Source organism: Marmota flaviventris, chromosome 3 (assembly GCF_047511675.1).
Source record: "Marmota flaviventris isolate mMarFla1 chromosome 3, mMarFla1.hap1, whole genome shotgun sequence".
NCBI classification, from domain to species: domain Eukaryota; kingdom Metazoa; phylum Chordata; class Mammalia; order Rodentia; family Sciuridae; genus Marmota; species Marmota flaviventris.
In genome coordinates this window covers 168628487-168647571 of record NC_092500.1, presented here as the reverse complement: position 1 = coordinate 168647571, position 19085 = coordinate 168628487, and the positions used below count along the sequence as shown (strand labels likewise).

General features: G+C 37.1%; 1 protein-coding gene across 8 annotated transcripts in view; it reads right to left on the bottom strand.

The window, feature by feature from the left end:
• Ppp2r2a (protein phosphatase 2 regulatory subunit Balpha) overlaps window positions 1–15774 on the bottom strand; it is a 65804-nt gene extending 50030 nt beyond the window's left edge. For 3 of the 8 annotated variants that reach the window (XM_071610589.1, XM_071610595.1, XM_071610596.1), the window contains exons 1-3: window positions 15007–15184; window positions 13897–13984; window positions 13617–13691 (exon numbers count right to left, since the gene is read on the bottom strand). Coding sequence is in view for 2 of the 8 variants with exons in the window: in XM_071610588.1 (XP_071466689.1) it covers window positions 13617–13691; window positions 15466–15472 (82 nt within the window). In the remaining 6 variants the exon portion in view is untranslated. Of the gene's footprint in view, window positions 1–13616; window positions 13692–13896; window positions 13985–15006; window positions 15185–15465 lie in introns of those variants that run through there. The other 5 variants (XM_071610591.1, XM_071610592.1, XM_071610588.1 and 2 more) reach the window with 5 other exon arrangements.
• Window positions 15775–19085: the final 3311 nt, after the last annotated feature.

Here is a 19085-nt window from a genome sequence, read left to right as displayed (position 1 = left end):
ACAAAAAAAGAATTTAACGAAGCTGTACTCTCATCAACACAAGGAATATGCACTTCAGTTAACAATGTTAAAGCATTCCCAAGAAATCAGATTGTGAATTAGAGATAGTAGACACATGAATACAAGGGCTTATGTGTTTACTGAACAATTAAAAAGATACACCAGACATCAATGAACCCAATTTTCTTTTGCAGTACTGGGAAGTGAACCTGGGGAACCTTATGCATACTAGGCAAATAAACTCGAGCTACATCACTTTTTATTTTGAGACAGGGTCTCAACAAAATTGTGAAGGTTGGCCTTGAACTTGCAATCCTCCTGCCTTGGCCATACTGTTATTTTTAGACTTGAATATCTTAAACATTATTGTAAATTTCACTTAGCTTTATTTACAGTCCATTTATTATTGTGTATCTAGATGCACAATCCAAATGTGTACAACCTTCAAAGTAGGCTAATTTTTTTCTCACACAGAAATCACAACCAAGTTAATTAAAAAAAAAAAAAAAAACCACAACTAATTTTTTGGGCAACTCATTTCCAGATCCTTTTAAATCAGGGTCTAGAGACCTTGCGTAATAATTCATGGATTTCTAAATACATTTTCCTTCTTCAAATCTTAAACTGATGAAGATGCCCTGGTAACCTCTGGTACTATTTGGATTTACCATTACGGGTATCTATTAGATTAAAAAAAAAAAGTTAACAAAATATAAAATATTTGCTAACAATTGATTTGTCAATAAAGAAAAAAAAGATGTATAAACTAGATTTGATTAATAAAGTCAGGAAAACCAGATGCGCAAGTAGACTGTGTGTGACACAGAAATAATGCAAGGTTTAACATTTTTTTTCTTTAGTAAATGCAGAATTTTTTCAATTGGCTCGAGAAATTCATTTTTCAGAAAAATCAGACCAGGGCCTAGGGCTGAGGCTCAGCAGTAGCACACTTGCCTGTCATTTGTGAGGCAATGGTTTCGATTCTCAGAACCATGTATAAATAAAATAAATAAAGGTCTATCAACAAATTAAAAAAATATATTTAAAAAAAGAGAACAAAAAGAAATTTATTTATTTTCAGAGATTCCTACCTCATCTATCCTCCCGATTAGTTTTTAACAGTTATTATTTTTTCAAAATCAGTACATAATTCAGCAGGTTTTGGTATAATCACAGAATTATGCAACTATCTCCACCATTTAATTCCAAAACGTGGTTTCCATCACCCCTTGGGAAAAAATCCTCCTACTACTCCTAATCCTTTCCCCTCCCTCTAGTCCCCCCTGGCAAATACAAATCTACCTTTTATCCCAATAGATTCACTTATTCTGGACATTTCATATAAATGAAATCATACAATATGTGTTATGGCCTTACATGACTGGCTTCCTCACTTAGAACAGTATTTCCAAAGCTCAACTATGTTGTAACACATATTACTATTTTCTGTCTGAATAATACTGCATTGTATAAATACACTATTTTCTTTTCTGATGAAACAGTTGATAAAGCATTGGAATTGTTTCCACTTCTGGGCTATTACCAGAAAGGCTGTTTATAAACATTCATGTACTAGTATTTTCAATTTTTTTAATATACATACCTAGGTGTACAATTGCTGGGTCATGTGATAATAAAACTATGTTTAACTTTTAAGGAACTGCTAAACTGTTAAAAATGGCCAGGCGCAATGGTGCGTGCCTGTAATCCCAGAGGCCGGGGAAGCTGAGCCATAGAAGAATTTTGAGTTCAAAGCTACCCTCAGCAACGGTGAGGTGCTAAGCAATCCAGTGAGACCCTGTCTCTAAATAAAACCAAAAATAGGGATGGGGATGTGGCTCAGTACCCGAGTGCAATCCCGGTACAAAAAAAAAAAAAAAGGTGGTTACGGCTGGGGATATAGCTCAGGGGTACAGTGCTTGCCTAGTATGTACAAGGTCCCAGTTCAATCTCCAGCACCAAAGGGGGGAGGGGGAGACAAGATTTGTAGATTATAATATTCACCTGGAGAAATTTCCAGTTATACTCCAATAATATTAATAAATTCCAACTCATAACCATTTGAAAGCACTACCTTGACTTGAAATAATGATTCATTCATCTAACCCCAAGAAACAACTAAGTATTTGTACTACAGTCTCATTTCAATATCAAGTAGCACACTAACCTATAAAAGGATCTCATAGTAGCATGGACAGGTTAATGCCAAAAGCAAAAGTGTTATGGAAAATGCTCATTTTCAATAAAATTCATTCTTTTAATATGCCTACAATGTTTTGTATTTTCTTAACATTCTCCAGAGCACTGAAAATTCAACATATACTTCTTTTCAAAGTCACTTAGTGAATAACTGAAGTTTCACCTTAGCTCTACCTCCTCCTCAGGAAAACCAGAAACAGACAAAACCAAATAGTATTTCTAAAAACTGAACACAACATAGAAACACAAAAGCATAAAAAGCACAGGGATCAATTTTACTAACTCATAACCTTAGGTTTAACAGTTGCCCAAGTTCGCTGAGCTTTAGTGTCCAACATAACATGGCAACAGCATTGCTTACTTCAAAAGGCTATTGTAAATACTATGTGCATGTATGAATATATAACAAATTCCATCATTATGTAAGGCTATTATGCACCACTAAAAAATGTGAAGGAAAAAAACCCCAAAGGCTATAAGAAATACATCTTTAATCACTCCTTATCTATAATTTCATTTAAAAGAAATGCAATGTATGTGTAAAATTTTCCTATTATCCTGATGACTTTGCTGAGTAAAACATACATAAAACAATGCACTGGTGTCCCTTTTAATATAAGAAATTTTACAGTCATGGAATGTGACTTATAAAACCCATGGGATTTTCTTATTTTAAACCAGAAACTACAAAATAAATGAAGTAAAACTTTAGTCAAAAATTTGGATTTTATCTAATCCTATCCTGGAATAGCCTATAAGATAAACTGGTGATAGTTTTCAAACAGTCTGAGATAACAGATTTGTGTCAACATTACCAATATCTACTCAAATATTCTCATATCTGGTTCTTTGATGTTCTGCCTAGAAATCTTCCTGTCCTCCCCCAATCATTTAAAGGACGTACCTACCTGTTCCTCCTTAGAACCCCAAACATGAAGTCATTGTATGACAATGGGGACATGTTCTGAGAAATGTGTCATTAGGTGATTTCATTAGTGTGCAGGCAAGAGACAACCAGGAGTTGGAGGGAAAGGGAGAGATGGCTTAAGTTTCAGTTTTGCAAAATGAAAAAGTTTTGGAGATTATATTTCGTAATAGTCTAAACAAAGTTAACACTGAGCTATACCTTTAAAGATGGTTAGGATGATGAACTTTATATTTTTATAATAAAAAATAAAAACACCAGGGAGCAAAAACTATTGTACTTAAAGAAGTAATTCTACTTCTAGAAAAAATAATTCCTCTTATGTCAAGGGGGGAAAAAAAAGAGTGGGAGCAGGCAATCTCTTTACTACTATCAATTCCTGTACTAAGCACTTTTGCATGCATGCTGCATCACTTCACTAGATAGCGAATTTGACAAGATTTATGGCCTACAATAGCCTGTTTCTCTTGAAACAGAGCTTTCCCACTCTTATTAGTAAATAAGAAATACAAGATTCCTCTGTGCTACCTTATAAATTAATCTACTCTAGGCAGCTTACCTGTAGTAAGATAGAAAAAATAAAGGTAACACAAAAAGGTTTCTACTTTCAGGAAGAGCAGATCTGCAGTGAACTTAAATGGCAGGTTCTAAAAAGTTAATATTGTTCAGCTCTAACGTTGTCCCAGATCTTCGAAAATTTTACCACCAATCCCTGTTATCTACTCTAGTATCTGTATCTGCTTGTCTTTTTTTTTTTTTTTTTTTTGTGTGTGTGTATGTGTGTGTGTGGTGCTAGGGATAGAAAACAGGGCCTTGGGCATAGGCATACTAGACAAGTATTCTCCTATGGAGCTACATCCTCAGCCCTAGCTTCTTTTAATACAGGCCACTGACGAGTTTAGTTTTCTCTGAATGAAGTATAAAATGTGCAAATGGTCCAAAATCCAATATATCATTCTAACATTTTGACCAATGAAAGAGAGCAGTTTCTAATTTAGAAAAGAGAAATGGAGAGACACTAAATCTGTCAAGTCCAATTTCTTAGAGAAGATTCATCCCTCTAATATAATATTAAGAACAGTACTACAAGATTTCTTAAAAAAGAATTCCCTCTTAGTCCCATAAAACCTATAAAATATAACCATAAAAAGTATCCTCGATTCTTCAAAATTCAGAGTCTAACAGAAGAGTTTCAGTGAGCACATAAACACAACAATAGGTTAAAGCAAAATTTCTTGAACAAGGTCATTGGTCATAAACAGTCTGAATTGTTCATGAGCTCTTTTAGACTTCAGAAGAGAAAAACCCAGTTGATAATTGAACGTTCACAGAGAATTTAATCAGCAGAAACTGGTTACAAGAATATAACCATTGGTAACTTGGCATACAGAATACTTGAAAATGATTTGCCAAGGATTCCATATATGCCAAGAGTGAAGCTTTAAATGAAATTTTAAAAAGGGTAGAAAATAGCCACAAAAAAAGTAAAATTTTAAGCAACAGTTGATAGGACAATGTTAAAATGGGAAATTCAGCAATCATTTAAAAATAGAAGTTTGCTGTACTTTAATAGGATTTACAGAGGAAAAGTAAATAAAGTCCTTTTATTAGTTTGATTATCAGAGCTGGGAAACAGTTACCATGCCAATTTTATGCCTTTCTTCCAAGACAACACATCAAATGGCTACATGCTGGGCTCAAAATACCACATAATGTCAAGGTCATCAATTTACTTACAATAACCAGAAAGCCTAGAAATGGCATTAAATCAGGATCCAACAGCATTACCTAATGCTGTTACCTGAGCAGAGATACTGTGGGAAAAAATCCTAAAAATTTTTAATGCTAAAGTGTTGGCAAATATGTTATTGGCATTTAATCTCTGTAACGGAGAGGTAAGTTTAAAAATAGGTACTTTAAAGTCCTGAAGGTATCCTTCCTCACCAAGATCAGACAAAAGAGCTTAGGGTAGATCTAATTTAGTATCTAAAAAACAGTAAGGGAAAAAGCTGAAATAATCTCTTATTTCAGGCTCCACCTTTATAGAAGGAAAGCTTTGTAGATATTCACACATGAAAGCAGTAGTACACTATCCTGCACTTATCTTGTGGCTCGTGAGACTCCTTAAAAAGCAATCTATTTATTAACAGATCAAACTGAGAGTTATCAAATTTTGTTGATGGCAGGATCTCCCTTACACTCTTAAAATATGAGCACACGAAAGGACTTTTCAAATTTTAAAATGTGGCTAAAGCGGTAGCATGCTCGCCTGGCATGCGTGCGGCCCGGGTTCGATCCTCAGCACCACATACAAAAAAAGATTAAAAAAAAAAAAAAATAGTAATATTCTCTACACAATACAAAAATGTTAATAAAAGTAACTATATCACTGCCCAAATACCCCCCCAAACTAGAATGCTTTACATTGTTGCAAATCTCCAACATCTGGCTTAACATAAGAAGACTCTCCTAATTGTTATTGTATTCAATAGTTGACAAGGTGTTTTGTCAGTTATATGTAAGAAGAAAATCCAGCTTCACTCAGGTATGTAGTTGGGAAAGGAGGAATTTTTAATAGATTTTTCAGGTAGTTATGGATATCCCTTTAATACTATACTCAGCTTGATAATGATTTCTTAAACGTCTGTGGAATCTCAAAGCATGACACAACGGTCTGTAACATTAAAATCCAACAATCTTTCTTGTATTTGTTAAAATGAATGATTTGATAACATTACATGCACTGATCAACTGTACAACACTGATTCGCTGAGTAATGCAGGTTTTCCAAATGTTGACACATTATATTACACAGTGTCTAAAACTGTATTTATTAATATTACTACCAATTTAATCGGAAGTATTAGGAAGCCCTCAATATCCCCATGACAGATATATATTTTCCAAAACTGTTGCCTGAAAGTTCAAGTTTTATAGTGACAATAAACATTGATCAGTAAAGCAACAGGTCATCTGTTCATTTGAGAAAATGAATGCCAAATCTCCAGGTCAGAATAACCAGATTTGAAAGCCCCCAAAAACAGGGTTCCATGGAAAGAGCTGTTAGTTCATTTCAAAACTCAGAACAGCTGCATTGACACCCCTCCTCCAGACAATCACTCACTATACACTGCTCCATCACTGGAGGTATGCTTTCCACTGTCAGAACAGACATGCCTAAATTGAGAATTAACAGCTTTTACTGCTTCACTAAAGACATTCTTAAGTAAAAATCAATGTTTTTTAACTGCTAGTATATGGCAATAATGATGATCATGACTACTGGCACTGTTTGGAGCCACTACCTGATTAATCGGAACATGTCTATGAGTTTACCCACATGGCTTTTTCACCATTGCTCCAAATGTCAGCACAGTAAAAAAGGCAAATATCATCTTAGTATCATTATGAAAATAGTTTTGTCTTTGAAGATCTTTTGAATGAGTTTAAGGGTTGCTGGACAACACACAGAGAACTACTGGACTAAATGATATTTACCTTGACAGTAGCTACACACTCTGACCAAAAAAATTCATATGTATAACCACATACAACACAATTTTGCATAAAACTTCAGAAGGTCCTAAAGTCCTTATAACCCACTTATAGCACATCTCAGTTTACAAATGTCATTAGCAAGCCAGGCATGGAGGCATACTCCTATAATCCCAGCAGCTAGGGAGGCTGAGGCAGGAGAATCTCAAGTTCAAAGTCAGCTTCAGCCAACTTAGCAAGACCCTATCTCAAAATACAAAATAAAAAAAGGCTAGGGCTGTAGCTCAGTGTACAGCACTTGTCTAGCATGTGCAAGGGAATGCCCTGGTTCAATCCCCAACACTGGGGTGGGAGTGGGGTGGGGGGACCTAGTAGGGATTACAGCTAAACTCTATTAGGGGTTGGGCTTTGGCTCAGAGGTAGAGTGCTCGCCTAGCATGCATGAAGCACTGGGTTCGATCTACTGACTTACCCTCAGTGCCCAAATCTATTTTATTTTATAAAATAAAATAAAAATATTGTTTCCACCTATAACTAAAAAATAATTTAAAAAAAACTAAACTCTATTATAAACCAGTCATATTCCAGCAACCTCACACACTTTCACGTGAATATATTTCAAGTGCTGAAATAAATTATATGAAAAAAATTAAGATTTGAGATAGATCCCAGCTTTACTACCTGCACAAGTTAATAAATTAACCTTCTCAATAATGTCTACTTAATTATGTGAATATCACTGAATGAATACTTAAAAAGCACCTGAAACACTGCCTGGTATATGAGTAAGTACTCAAAAATGCTAGCTTCTGTGATTACTTAACACAGCCATGCCATGCCATCTCATCCTGATACTGACTATACAGCAGGGCATTTATAGAAAATCTAATCTGTGCTCAGGCTTTCACCTGTATTTCCTTAGTCTAAGGAAGCAACTTGTTTAATTTCCATCAACACATCAGATAAGGGAAAAGACATTACAACAGAGGATATTAGCTAAAACATATACCTCCAATCTCCAATTTTTCCATTAAAGAACATAAGAAACTTAAAATGTAGGTACCTTTCTTCCAAATCAACTTTAAATAAGGCACTTTTATGTGCAAATATGAGAACCTCCTTTATTGATAAAATAAATTCTTTGATTTGAAGGATCTCATTGTCATTGCACTTATTCCAGTTTTCAGAGACTTGACTAATTCCAAGTTTAATTTACTGTTAGGAGTATTGAATACTGAAAGCTTAATTTTAAGTGTTTTCATAACTTGAGACAAAATACCAGTTAATATGCTTTCGATCACCATTCCTTTGAATTTTTTTTAAATATATATTTTTTAGTTGTAGGTGAACACAATACCTTTATTTTTATGTGGTGCTGAGACTTGAACCCAGTGCCTCACATGTGACAGGCAAGTGCTCTACCACTGACCTACAACACCAGCCCCTTAAGTTTTTATTAGTAAGGAAATGGGAGAAAACTTAGTATCTTAAAACAAGGAAACTGTTCAATACTACATAAATACTGTCACTGATATTATTTAATGGACAAATTTACACTTATTTAAGTGAGTACATTGAGTGTGGTCTACTAGACTTAAATCAGAAGTAAAGCTGTATTAAAGGAAGAGTGTGATAGCAAACAAAAGAGTGTTAAGAAAGGCCTCTGCCACAGGTCACTGGGTTTTGGAATACAACTGATAATGCCATTACTTTAAAAAACACCGTGGTTTCTACCATTTTCTACTGACTTACCCTCAGTGCCCACATCTAACATGCAAACTACACTAAAAAGCATAGAAGAGAAATAATCTCAAATTCTGTTTATGTTGTAACATTAAACATATGGAATGAATCTAAAAGCCATTAAATTTGTGATACCCTAATAATTATCTGTTTCTCAAAATTTTACATATGTCCTTATTTGGGGTCCATTTAGACTTTACCATTTAAAAAATATTTTCTAAGAACTAATCCACAAGTCTAAATCCTACCAAAAATATGCAGGAAGCAAAGAGGGGAAAAGATACATCTGCAACCAAGTTCCATAAAAATCAGACTTCATGTAATTAAAAATCATGCCCTAAAATAATTTCCCATAAAAGAAAGTTTGTGGGGGTTGCAGTTGTGGCTCTGTGGTAGACAGCTTGCCTAGTATGTATAAGGCACTGGGTTTGATTCTCAGCACCACAAATAAATAAATAAAGGTCCAACAACAACTAATAAAAAATGTTTTTTTAAAAAAGGAAAGTTTTTAAGACTATAAAATATGAAAATGAGAGATTCTATGTTAACATTAAAATAACGTTTTGTACAAACATTACAATATACTAATACCACTTTCCAGATCACAACAGCCCTAAGGTCCTCCCCAGCCCTTCTTAATCACAACTCCCTCCCACCCAATTAAAGGTAACCCCTACACTGACTTTACTGGGGACTTACTGGGGACTGAACTACATTCCCAGCCCTTTTTTTTTCCCCCACATTTATTTATTGGTACATTACAGTTGAAAACACTGATAGGATTTGTTACATATACACAATATACAATATAACAATATAATTTGGACAATATCACAGCCCTTTTTATTTTTGAGACATGGTCTCACTAAGTTGCTAAGGCTGGGCTGGAACCTGTAATTCCCCTGCTGAGGTGGAAGACAGGTTATGAGTATGTGCCACCACGCCCAGTTACACTGGCTTTTATAGTAATTATTTCATGGCTTTACATTATATGTTTTTTGTTTGGTTTTTACCAGATTCATGCATGTCTCTAAACCTAAATATTTTTGAACTTTTTTACTAATGCAGAAAATAAGTACAAACACACACCCATAATCTGTTTCCTTCACTTTGGCCATGAAAATTTTTAATAGCCTTTTAAAGACAATACCCCAATTTCTCTACACTCCAAGGACTCTCCCTGATTTGCTATAAACATTCAAGTAGTAATAATAAGTTGCCAAAACCTTTAAGGCTCTTATTATGTGGTGTGTACTATTCATGTTTTATGTGTATAAACTCATTTAATCACCAAAATAACACGGATAGGTTTTAATGTTATGCACACTTAATAATTGGGGAAAATAAGCACAAAGAGATGAATTAACTTGCCTAAGATCATACTTCAAGTGATGGGGAGCATTCAAACTATGTTGCCTCGCATCCAAGTCTATGTTTTTACCATGATATGAAAGCTATTAATAAAGGAAAATTAAAATCTTACTGGGGCTGGGGTTGTGGCTCAGTAGAAGAGTACTTACGTAGCACACATGAAACACTGGGTTCTATCCTCAGCACCACATAAAAATAAATAAAAGAAAGGTACTGCATCCATCTACAACTAAAAAACTTTTTAAAAATAACATTTGTTGGGCTGGGAATATAGCTCAGTTGGTAGAGTGCTTGCCTCCCATGCATAAGGCCTTGGGTTCAATCCCCAGAACCATGAAAAAAAAAATGCTATCATTAAAATTAAAATAAAAACTGTATGACAAGAGAATATCAGAGTGAGACAGATTTTAGTGTCTCATCCTCCTCCCAAACAGTTTAGGAGCTATACCAAAGATAATCTACTTTGGGTACATGCCTGTAAAGACATATATAAGACAAGAATTCCAACATAGTTGTTAAATGTCCTATAATGAACTATATGGGCTAATGTTAAGTTCTGTCTTAGCTTTATAATTTACTTAATAAAAAATTCTGGGCCTTGAATAAGTAAAGATTTATTTTTAAATTAAGGCCTCTATTAAGTTCAACATCTCAACACAACCTCAATAGTAATAAGGTTACTACTGAGCTGGTCCTTTCTGAGACATGTTTGAGAACTAGAGTATAATCAACAGCAGTTTCTAATCCAGTCCTGTTATTTTATGTCTAAGCACACAGGAACCCAGAGGAGTACTTATCCAGAATGATATACACTAGTTTGTGGTAGTACTAGGGAAAAAGTCCAAGGTCTTCTGACTTTTTTGTTTCCATACAGATATATAAATATATATATCAGCAATCTAGTTACAAAGGCTGCCAAGTAAGTAAAGCCACCATTGCGAAAAATACTTCTCAATAACTGCGCCTTTCACCCATTTTCTTTCCTTTTCAGACAAAATCTAATAACGGTAGTATTGAGATTCCTTTATTCAACAAGTATTCTACACTTACTATGTGCCCAGCATTGTTCTAGGCACAGCAGTTTACGCAGGATATTCTGCATAGAACATGAAAATAATTAGTCCAGCATTAAGTTTACAGTGCAAAATTTGGGGTATGAAATACACCTATGTAACAAAATACCCGAAAGAAAAATTTTAATTTCCAAAAGAGGTAATTAAATAAAAGGGTTGTGGGCATAATTTGAAGAATAACTAGAACTATGATAAGAGAAGAACTGTAGGATAATATCAGGCATAACAAGGAGAGAATGGCAAAAAACAAAGAACGGACATAAGAGTGTATAGGACTTGCTTGATGAACAGTAGCTAGTTAGTTCAACTGTTAGCCATGGTAGGAGGCATTCTGAAGAAATATTGCACATTCTAGGCTAAAATATTCAAATTTAGTTTTAATTCAGTGAATACAGTGATCCACTGAAGATTTGGGGGGAAAATTGACAAAACTGGGACTGCATTTAAGATTGACTTAGAACAAGGAAAGAGTCTGTGTTTTTACCACCTTATGAAAGTTATCAATGAAGGAAAAATATAAAATCTAACACTGATGGGACTGGGGTTGTGGCTCAGAGGTAGAGTACTAGATAATTAGTCCAGCTCTAGAGATAATATGAGACTGAACAAAGGTAAAAGCAGGTATGAAAAACATTACAGAAGGAAAAATGGTATGTCCTGCAATTGATTGCAGAAGAGGAGAAAGAAATGTGGATGGAGCCTGATGGGAAAAAACTAAGATACAATGATACAGATACAGATAATCTAAGCTATAGGCTGATCTAGATATAACCTATGTACCGTCTAAATTTAAGGGGAAAAAACATTAAAAATCTTATTCTACGTCAGAAAAGCAAAACTTTCTAGTAATATAAACAAAAATGATTTGCAAACTTAGTATAAAAATACTCAAAATTAAAGCAGTGTAATTTGAAAATTGCATGCTCTTCATACATAATATACTTGCAAAGATATACATAAGCCATGTTTTTATTTTTACTAAAATACACATAGCAAGCCTTGGCATTTTAAAAGGCTAGGTATACACTATACATCGCAATAATATTTAACAACCTCAGAAAATTATTTAATGATCAGTAGCAAAATGTAGCTCCTAAGTGTTAGCAAACAAGAACTACAACTGATCCATTATGTAATCACAAACTATCAACTGGTTCAGTTAGGTAACTGATGTTCAGAGTTTGGAAAATCAATTTCTTCTGATTACATAAAATCCATATGGTTTTTCTGCCTAATAGTTAATAAACTGAGCTCCTCAAGAGTAGAGTTTGTGTTCTAGATGCTCTAGATCCTTAGTGCTGAACACTTAAAGAGACCTTTGATAAACGGAATAAACAAAATTCATCCAAGGAATGTTTTCCAAGTATATACCACTTTCATAACTTGGTGAGTATTACACAACAGCAAAGAACTAAAATCCAATAGTAAGTGCCTACTATTCAACAGGTATTGGGAATTACAAAATGACGAATACATTCCTCCTCCCTTGAATTTGGGATTTCTTTATCCTTTTTTTTTTTTAATATTTATTTTTTAGTTGGGATTTCTTTATCCTAACAAGTCAAAAACCATGGGCTTCAACAGAAAACCTTGACTCACACTATATGTGTGACCATCAGTGAGTCTCTTGACTTCTTTAAGCTTCTGGTTTCTCATCTGAAAGAATGGAGAGGATCCAACAAAAAAGAAAGATGGGAGAACAGTATTATGTATGTCAGTTGGCTTTCTACAGCATTTGCCACACTCTGATCAGACACTTCATGAGGAATGATACTGACATAGCAAATACAAGCATTTGGCTGGCTCAACACAAAGCCACCACACCATCCTACCACCACCTGGAAAAACCCTCAAAACAAACAGAACTCCACACTTGTAGGCTAGAACTAGGATTTTGGTATAAGAACAATATAATCTAGAAAAAGAGTATACAAATTTTCACTAGACCAATTTTTAAAAATCAAAAATATGTTACAATTTCTCTGACTTTTGTTTGGAAAACTCCTACTATAATTCAAGACACAGAATACCATTAAAACAGAAACTTTAAATAGTATTTTTGAACAAGGAAGTAATATAACTACTACATTGGAAATAATGCCTCCACCACCTCAAACATTCATTGAAAACAGTTTCAAAATTTTTGATCAACTTTTGAAATAAATTAATAAAACTTGGGGGGATTTATTCAACTGATCAGTTTTTAACTGTCCAAGAAAATAGTATATTTCCCAGAAGACAAGCCATATATTCCCACCATTTCCTCAACTACCTAAAAGAATCCTCACAAGAACAAATAATTCAAGCCAGCATTTCTTCACAGAACAGCCAACTAATACCACACTCCCAAAGTACAAAAAGTTCAAAAGAACCTAAAAATCTTCCCATAAATAAAAAGTACTACCAAGAATGTTTCTAAGTTTGATGGCATCTACTTCCACTTAATTATCCAAAGACAACAAACATGAAAATCCACCATCTTTTATTTGTTATGTGGAATTTATATGACAAGGAAATCTCTACCCTATTAACTTCAGAGCTTTCTTAACAACAGTTTTGTGTGTGTGTGTGTGTGTGTGTAAATAAATAATTTACTGCTTCCATTTCAAGTCAGGATAAAAGTAATTTTTTAAAGGCACAAATAAAAAAGTTAAGACTATCTTCCAGAAAGATGACTTTTAAAACTTCTTTCATTTCTTGTGCAATAAACACAAAATATTCTTAAACTACAACAGGCTCAGGTTCAAATCTTTCAGTAATCAAGATTAAGATTCTATATTCAAATTTTACATTATTAAACACTTTCTTACCTTCTGCTACATCATCATCAACTGCTCCTTTCACCTGAGAAAAACACCATTGAATATCATTCCCTCCTCCAGCTCCTGGAAAAAGAAAACATACCAATTAAATTGAGTTCAGTTCATGTTTACTCTCATAAACAGAGAGATAGTATCCATGGTTGGCATGATCCTAACAGCCTAGTACTGCCCACACAACCACCACCAAGCACACCAATTTGGAAAACTCCCCAATAATTGGAAGTGCATTAAAAACAAGATTCCAAGTATGAAATATTTAAAGGCGTACATTCTATTGTTATTGTACATATGTTCAAAACTTCTCTTCCACTTTCCCTTCTCCTTGAATACAGAGGAGTCTTACATTCAAGCAAGACCTACCAGAAAAAAAGTAAATACCAAAGTTAGAGTTTTTCTTTAATGTACAAAAAGCCTGCAGAAGCATTATTAAAGTTAAAATACCATGAAACACAGAACGAAGAGAAAACTTCGGAAACATTACTGTCTTATTGTGGAGTAATGATTCATATGAACCCTATTGCCCAAAACCTGCACACCACAAACATAACACCCATTTCTTTGCATTCATTACCAGCAAATCACTGGCTCCAAACAGAGGAAAAGGAACAGAAATGAATGCAGAAGAGACTGTCAAAGGAAACTTGTTCTGCTTTCCCTTCATCCTTCAGAATCCAAAGACCTGGCAAAGAATTCTTTTCGCTAATTTATCATCTTGTGCAAAACAATTTTAATCTCATTTAGTTATTCAACAAGGTCAAAGAGTAATTTGTTTATAGCAAACTGTAAATCAATTCATCATGTTAACTTTTGTAAAGGTTCCATTATCTATCTAAATACTACAAAAAGCAGAGAAAGTTAGTTTAATATCGATTTCACTTTAAGCTTTATAGAAAAAATGGTGAAAATGTCCAGGATCTATGAAGGATGAAACTAAACTAAACCTATAATTGATTCAACTAGTTAAAGGAAGACATTGGCCAAAAATATACAAAAATAATCCTCAAAGCGATTACCTCCTCTTCCTTCAACCTTATTCCTTGCTAAATATTTCCAACCTGGTTTTCTCTACACGGTTTTTTTTTTTTTTTTTTTTTTGCGAGGTTTAACGAAATCTCTCCTTTAGGCTATTTATATCACTGAACTCCACAACTATTTTAACTAACTCTACCAAACCCTTTTGGGAAAAGGACATTTGCACAAAAGCTAACATGCAAAACGCAAAGTTTAAACTACGTCCTTCGTGCAACTCGCTGTATGTTAAAGGCCTTGCACCCTTTGGTCATAAAGGATAAGGGGGAAAAAGGGGGGGGATGGTTCGCAGCAAAAAAAATTCCCCCTCAAAATAGAGACGAACCCACCGTGGGAGGAAAATACGTACATGCCTCCATTGTATTTTAACTTGTAAAGTGGTCTTCCTTCTCAGTGTAGAATATATTTGTCTATAAACCCAAGGAGGCTTGCAGCCGGGGGAGAAAATAGGAATTATACGAAGGAAGATCCGCAAAAAGAGCTGGGGGCAGGGTGGCAGAGGATACGCCGGGCTCCCGAGCCGTGGGGACAAATCTGCACGCCCCACCCACGCCTCACCCCACCGCCGCCGGCACACACCCCACCCCCACCCACGCCCATGCCAAGGTTCCAACCCTCGTTTTCAAAGCCGTTCCCACCTCCCGCCGACCAGCGCCTCCCCGCCCCCACCCCACCCCGCTTGACCAATTCCCCGAAATCTGAGGGGCGCCGGTGGCTGCACGAGAGGCGCGGCGGTCGCTAGGGGGTGATGGAGGGAGGAGGGAGGAAGCGGCGCCTTGTCAGCGGGCGAGGGCGATTTCTCCTTTACCTGCCATGTTGCACAGCAAATGGTGACCCTGCTGAGTTGCTCCGGGTCTCCGCTTCCTGAACTCACCCCCCTCACCTGGGGATGGGGGGGTAGAGAGGGCGGATGGCGGCGGATGGCACCTGTGGGGGGAGGGGGCGGGGGCCGGGGGAGAAGGAAGGAGGGGCGGGCAAACCAGCCAGCGGGATGGTGGGTTTCACTCTGGGGCTTCCCCGTTCGTGCTCCTTCTCCCGCAGCGGCGGAGGCTACGACAGCGACGGCGGCGGCGGCAGCGGCAGGCGACTCCACTTTCAAAATGGCGCCGGCTGGCCTGGCCAGTGACGTCACCCGGAGGCGGAGCCGCAGGCTGGGCGGAGGGGGCGGGGAGCGGCCGCGCGGGCTCCAGGCCACGCCCCCTTCCTGCCGCGCTCTGGACCCGCCCCCTGCGTCCCCGCCTCCCCGCCTGTGCCGCGCCCCGGCCTGCGAAGCTGGTAGCTTTTTGCGGTTCCTGCCCTCCGCTCACTGCTGGAACCGGTCCGCTGCTGGTCCGCACCTCCGCACGCTGTCCCAAGACCTCGCGCAGTGCCGGAACCTGGAGCGGCCTCAGCTATCCAGTTAACGTGCTCGCCCGCGGGCTCCGTGGGACCCTGAGTCTTTTTAGAGAATACCCGTATTGCTCCTTGAGAAAATGACACTACGGGTGAGCCCCGAAGCCACTGCCAAAAGGGACTGTGATGCAGACTCGCTGCCCCGCCAAGGTGAAAGTTCACAGAACTTAAAGGACTTAGCTGGGCTGATTCCATCTGGGTGAATTAAATTACCTTTCATGGGCTCCGGGAATCAAAGCGAGAGTCTCTGGCAACGGCAAGCAATAAGAATGGCTCCTAAGAGAAAACTGGGTTTGTTATGAGCAGTCTGGCTGAAGAAGTGGCCCAGGTCTGTCCAGCTAAAAGTGGTAAAATCAGCAGTTAAGACCTGGGCCCTGAAGCGAGGCTGCTAATTGCTGACTTCAGGGTCTGTGAGATAACAATCCCAGTGGTTGAAATGACTTAATCTGAGTACACCATAAGTGCCAACATTACTAGATTTGGAGTCAAAGAATCTGCAATAGAATTAAGAGTAAAAGGTGGTAAAAATACCAGACATTGGCCAACATGGGATGTGCACTTGGTTGAAAGTTGCTCTAATGGTGCAGCTACTGTAAACTTTACATATCTCATTTAATCTCCACAATACCATGAAACAGATAACCACGTTTTACACACTTGCAAAACATTTTCAGAAACATTCAGAATTTGACCTTGAAGCTGAATGGAGTGATAAAGGCATTCAGAGACCAAGAAGATGAAGTTTTAAGATATTTACACCTTTCCATTATCCGCACTTGCCACCTTATTCTCCATCCCCAGAATTTTTCAACTGTGAAACAATTTTTACGATTCCTCCACAAGAAACAGCTGTACTTTTTTGTCCCATGAATATTTTATTGGTTTTTCCCCCAGCCTTTCTTGCCACCCTTTCCATTTCCTTTGCTGGTTTCTCCTGTTGGGCCACCCTTTAAATGTTAGGGTGATCTGTTTCCATGGCCCCTGCCCTGGGCACCCTTCTCTAACTACTCATTTTCCTGGTCAACTTCATTTGGTCTTACATATGCAAATACCATATATAATACCAGTTATATACCAGTCATTGCCAATTTTAGATCTCCAGAGTTGCGCTCACCCTCAAACTGCAGTCTTACACTTCTGCCTGCCCACTTAACATTTCTGCAGATGTCCAATAAGCATTTCAAACATGTCAGAACACACATGTTGCTTTCATACCCACTCCATACCATGGCTGATGCTGTCCCTCTCCCTGAAACACTGTTCACCTGCCACCCTTGTCCCAACACACCCATCATTCTTTCCTTCCTGGGCCAATAAAATTGATTCTTTAAACAACAACAACCCCAGCAGCAGCAGCAGCAAACAGTTTGAAGGAGAGGTACAAAAGATTAAGGACAGACTTTAAAATTAAAAGTTAAAAAGTAAAAAACCCAATTTGGACGTAACTTCCTCCAGGAAGATTTCTGTCATTTTTTCTTATTCCCTACTCACCTTAAGCTGGGTTGGATGCCCTTACTTAAAAGACTTATAAAATCTAATGCACTTCTCCCTTTCTGGACCTGTTAAAATGATCTAAAAACATGTATGTTGTTACTCTGAATTGGTTGAGGGTAGGAAAAATGTCATTCATCTCCATTCTCCAGCTACATAATTCGTTGTATTAATGAATGAATAAGTAAATCTCTCTGGCTTGGGAAGAAAATGACTGAAATGTAGGCTCCTTAAAGCTTGCCATATCATAACCGTTTTCACTCACCCTTCTTAACTCTGAAAGAAAGAGGCATTTTACAAATGATCTTGATCATCTCATCTGCATTTATTAGGCAGCAGTTGGTTAAATATGTAAGTTGCTTATATATAGGTTTGTTCCAGTTACTTCTAACTGGGTACTTCTAATTGGGTTTTTGTCCCTTGAACATTTTTTTTTTTTTTTTTTTTTTTGGTGCTGGGATTGAACCCAGGGCCTGTGCATGCGAAGCAAGCACTCTAACAAATGAGCTATGCCCCAGCCCCCTTAAACAAATTTTTTTAACAGGATTCCATAGGACATGCATTCATCCACATGCTATAATGCAAGCTTTATTTCATGTGAGGCTCTAGCTATAACCTAAACACAGGACCACATGGAAGACACACAAAATAATGGTTTCCTGCAGAACTGGGCTCCATTTAGGCACATCAAGGGGAAAGTCCCTGTGGATTTTCCTGGTGAGATCCAGGAGCACTTGTAAGTCTCGGTGATATTCTGCTTGGGTTCTAGCAGAACTTCCTTTAGTGGAAGAGGCACTAAAGGAATCTACAATATCAGCAGCAGAACAGAATTAACAGGTCTTACCATGGGTTATTGCGAGATGGACTTTCAAAGTATATTACACACCCAGAGGAGAATCCCTTAAGAGTTATTCTTTGCCATGATGAAGCATATTTGAGTTGATAGGGACACAAACCCTCTTCCAAACTCAATGAGAAATGGCACCATTTAGCAGCCTCTGTCCTCCAAGCAGTTAGACAAAGGGTTATCCAGGAATGACCATGAACTCCAGGGTAAGAGGACACACCCCTGTTAGAAATAGATGTGGTTTAGAATTGTGGCAAACTCACCGCAACCATGCCTTGTAACCTGAAGCAGTTGCAAGGGCTCCACAGGGAAATGATAAGCAGTTGTCAGATTTTTACATAATAGCTATGAATTTTATTTAGAAATTTTATTTAGAAGACAATTTCCCAAAACTTTGCATATCTAGACTCTACTGATAATTCACTGTGATGTTCAAGGCATAGAACCCACTATAAAATCACTGATAGCCTACACATGTTTAACAAAAAAAATGATAATGAATCTACGAGGTGGATAATTTCGTAGTCAAAATTTGTAAAAACAGAGGAAGTTATTTGTGCCTCAGAAGCAGGGTACAAAGTGCAGATACAATATGGTCACAAGTATGTACAATAAACACCAAGAATTTGTAAAGTTAAAAAGGACAGGAAGGAAATACACCAAGGTGTTCATGACAATGTCTCTGGGCAGTAACACAA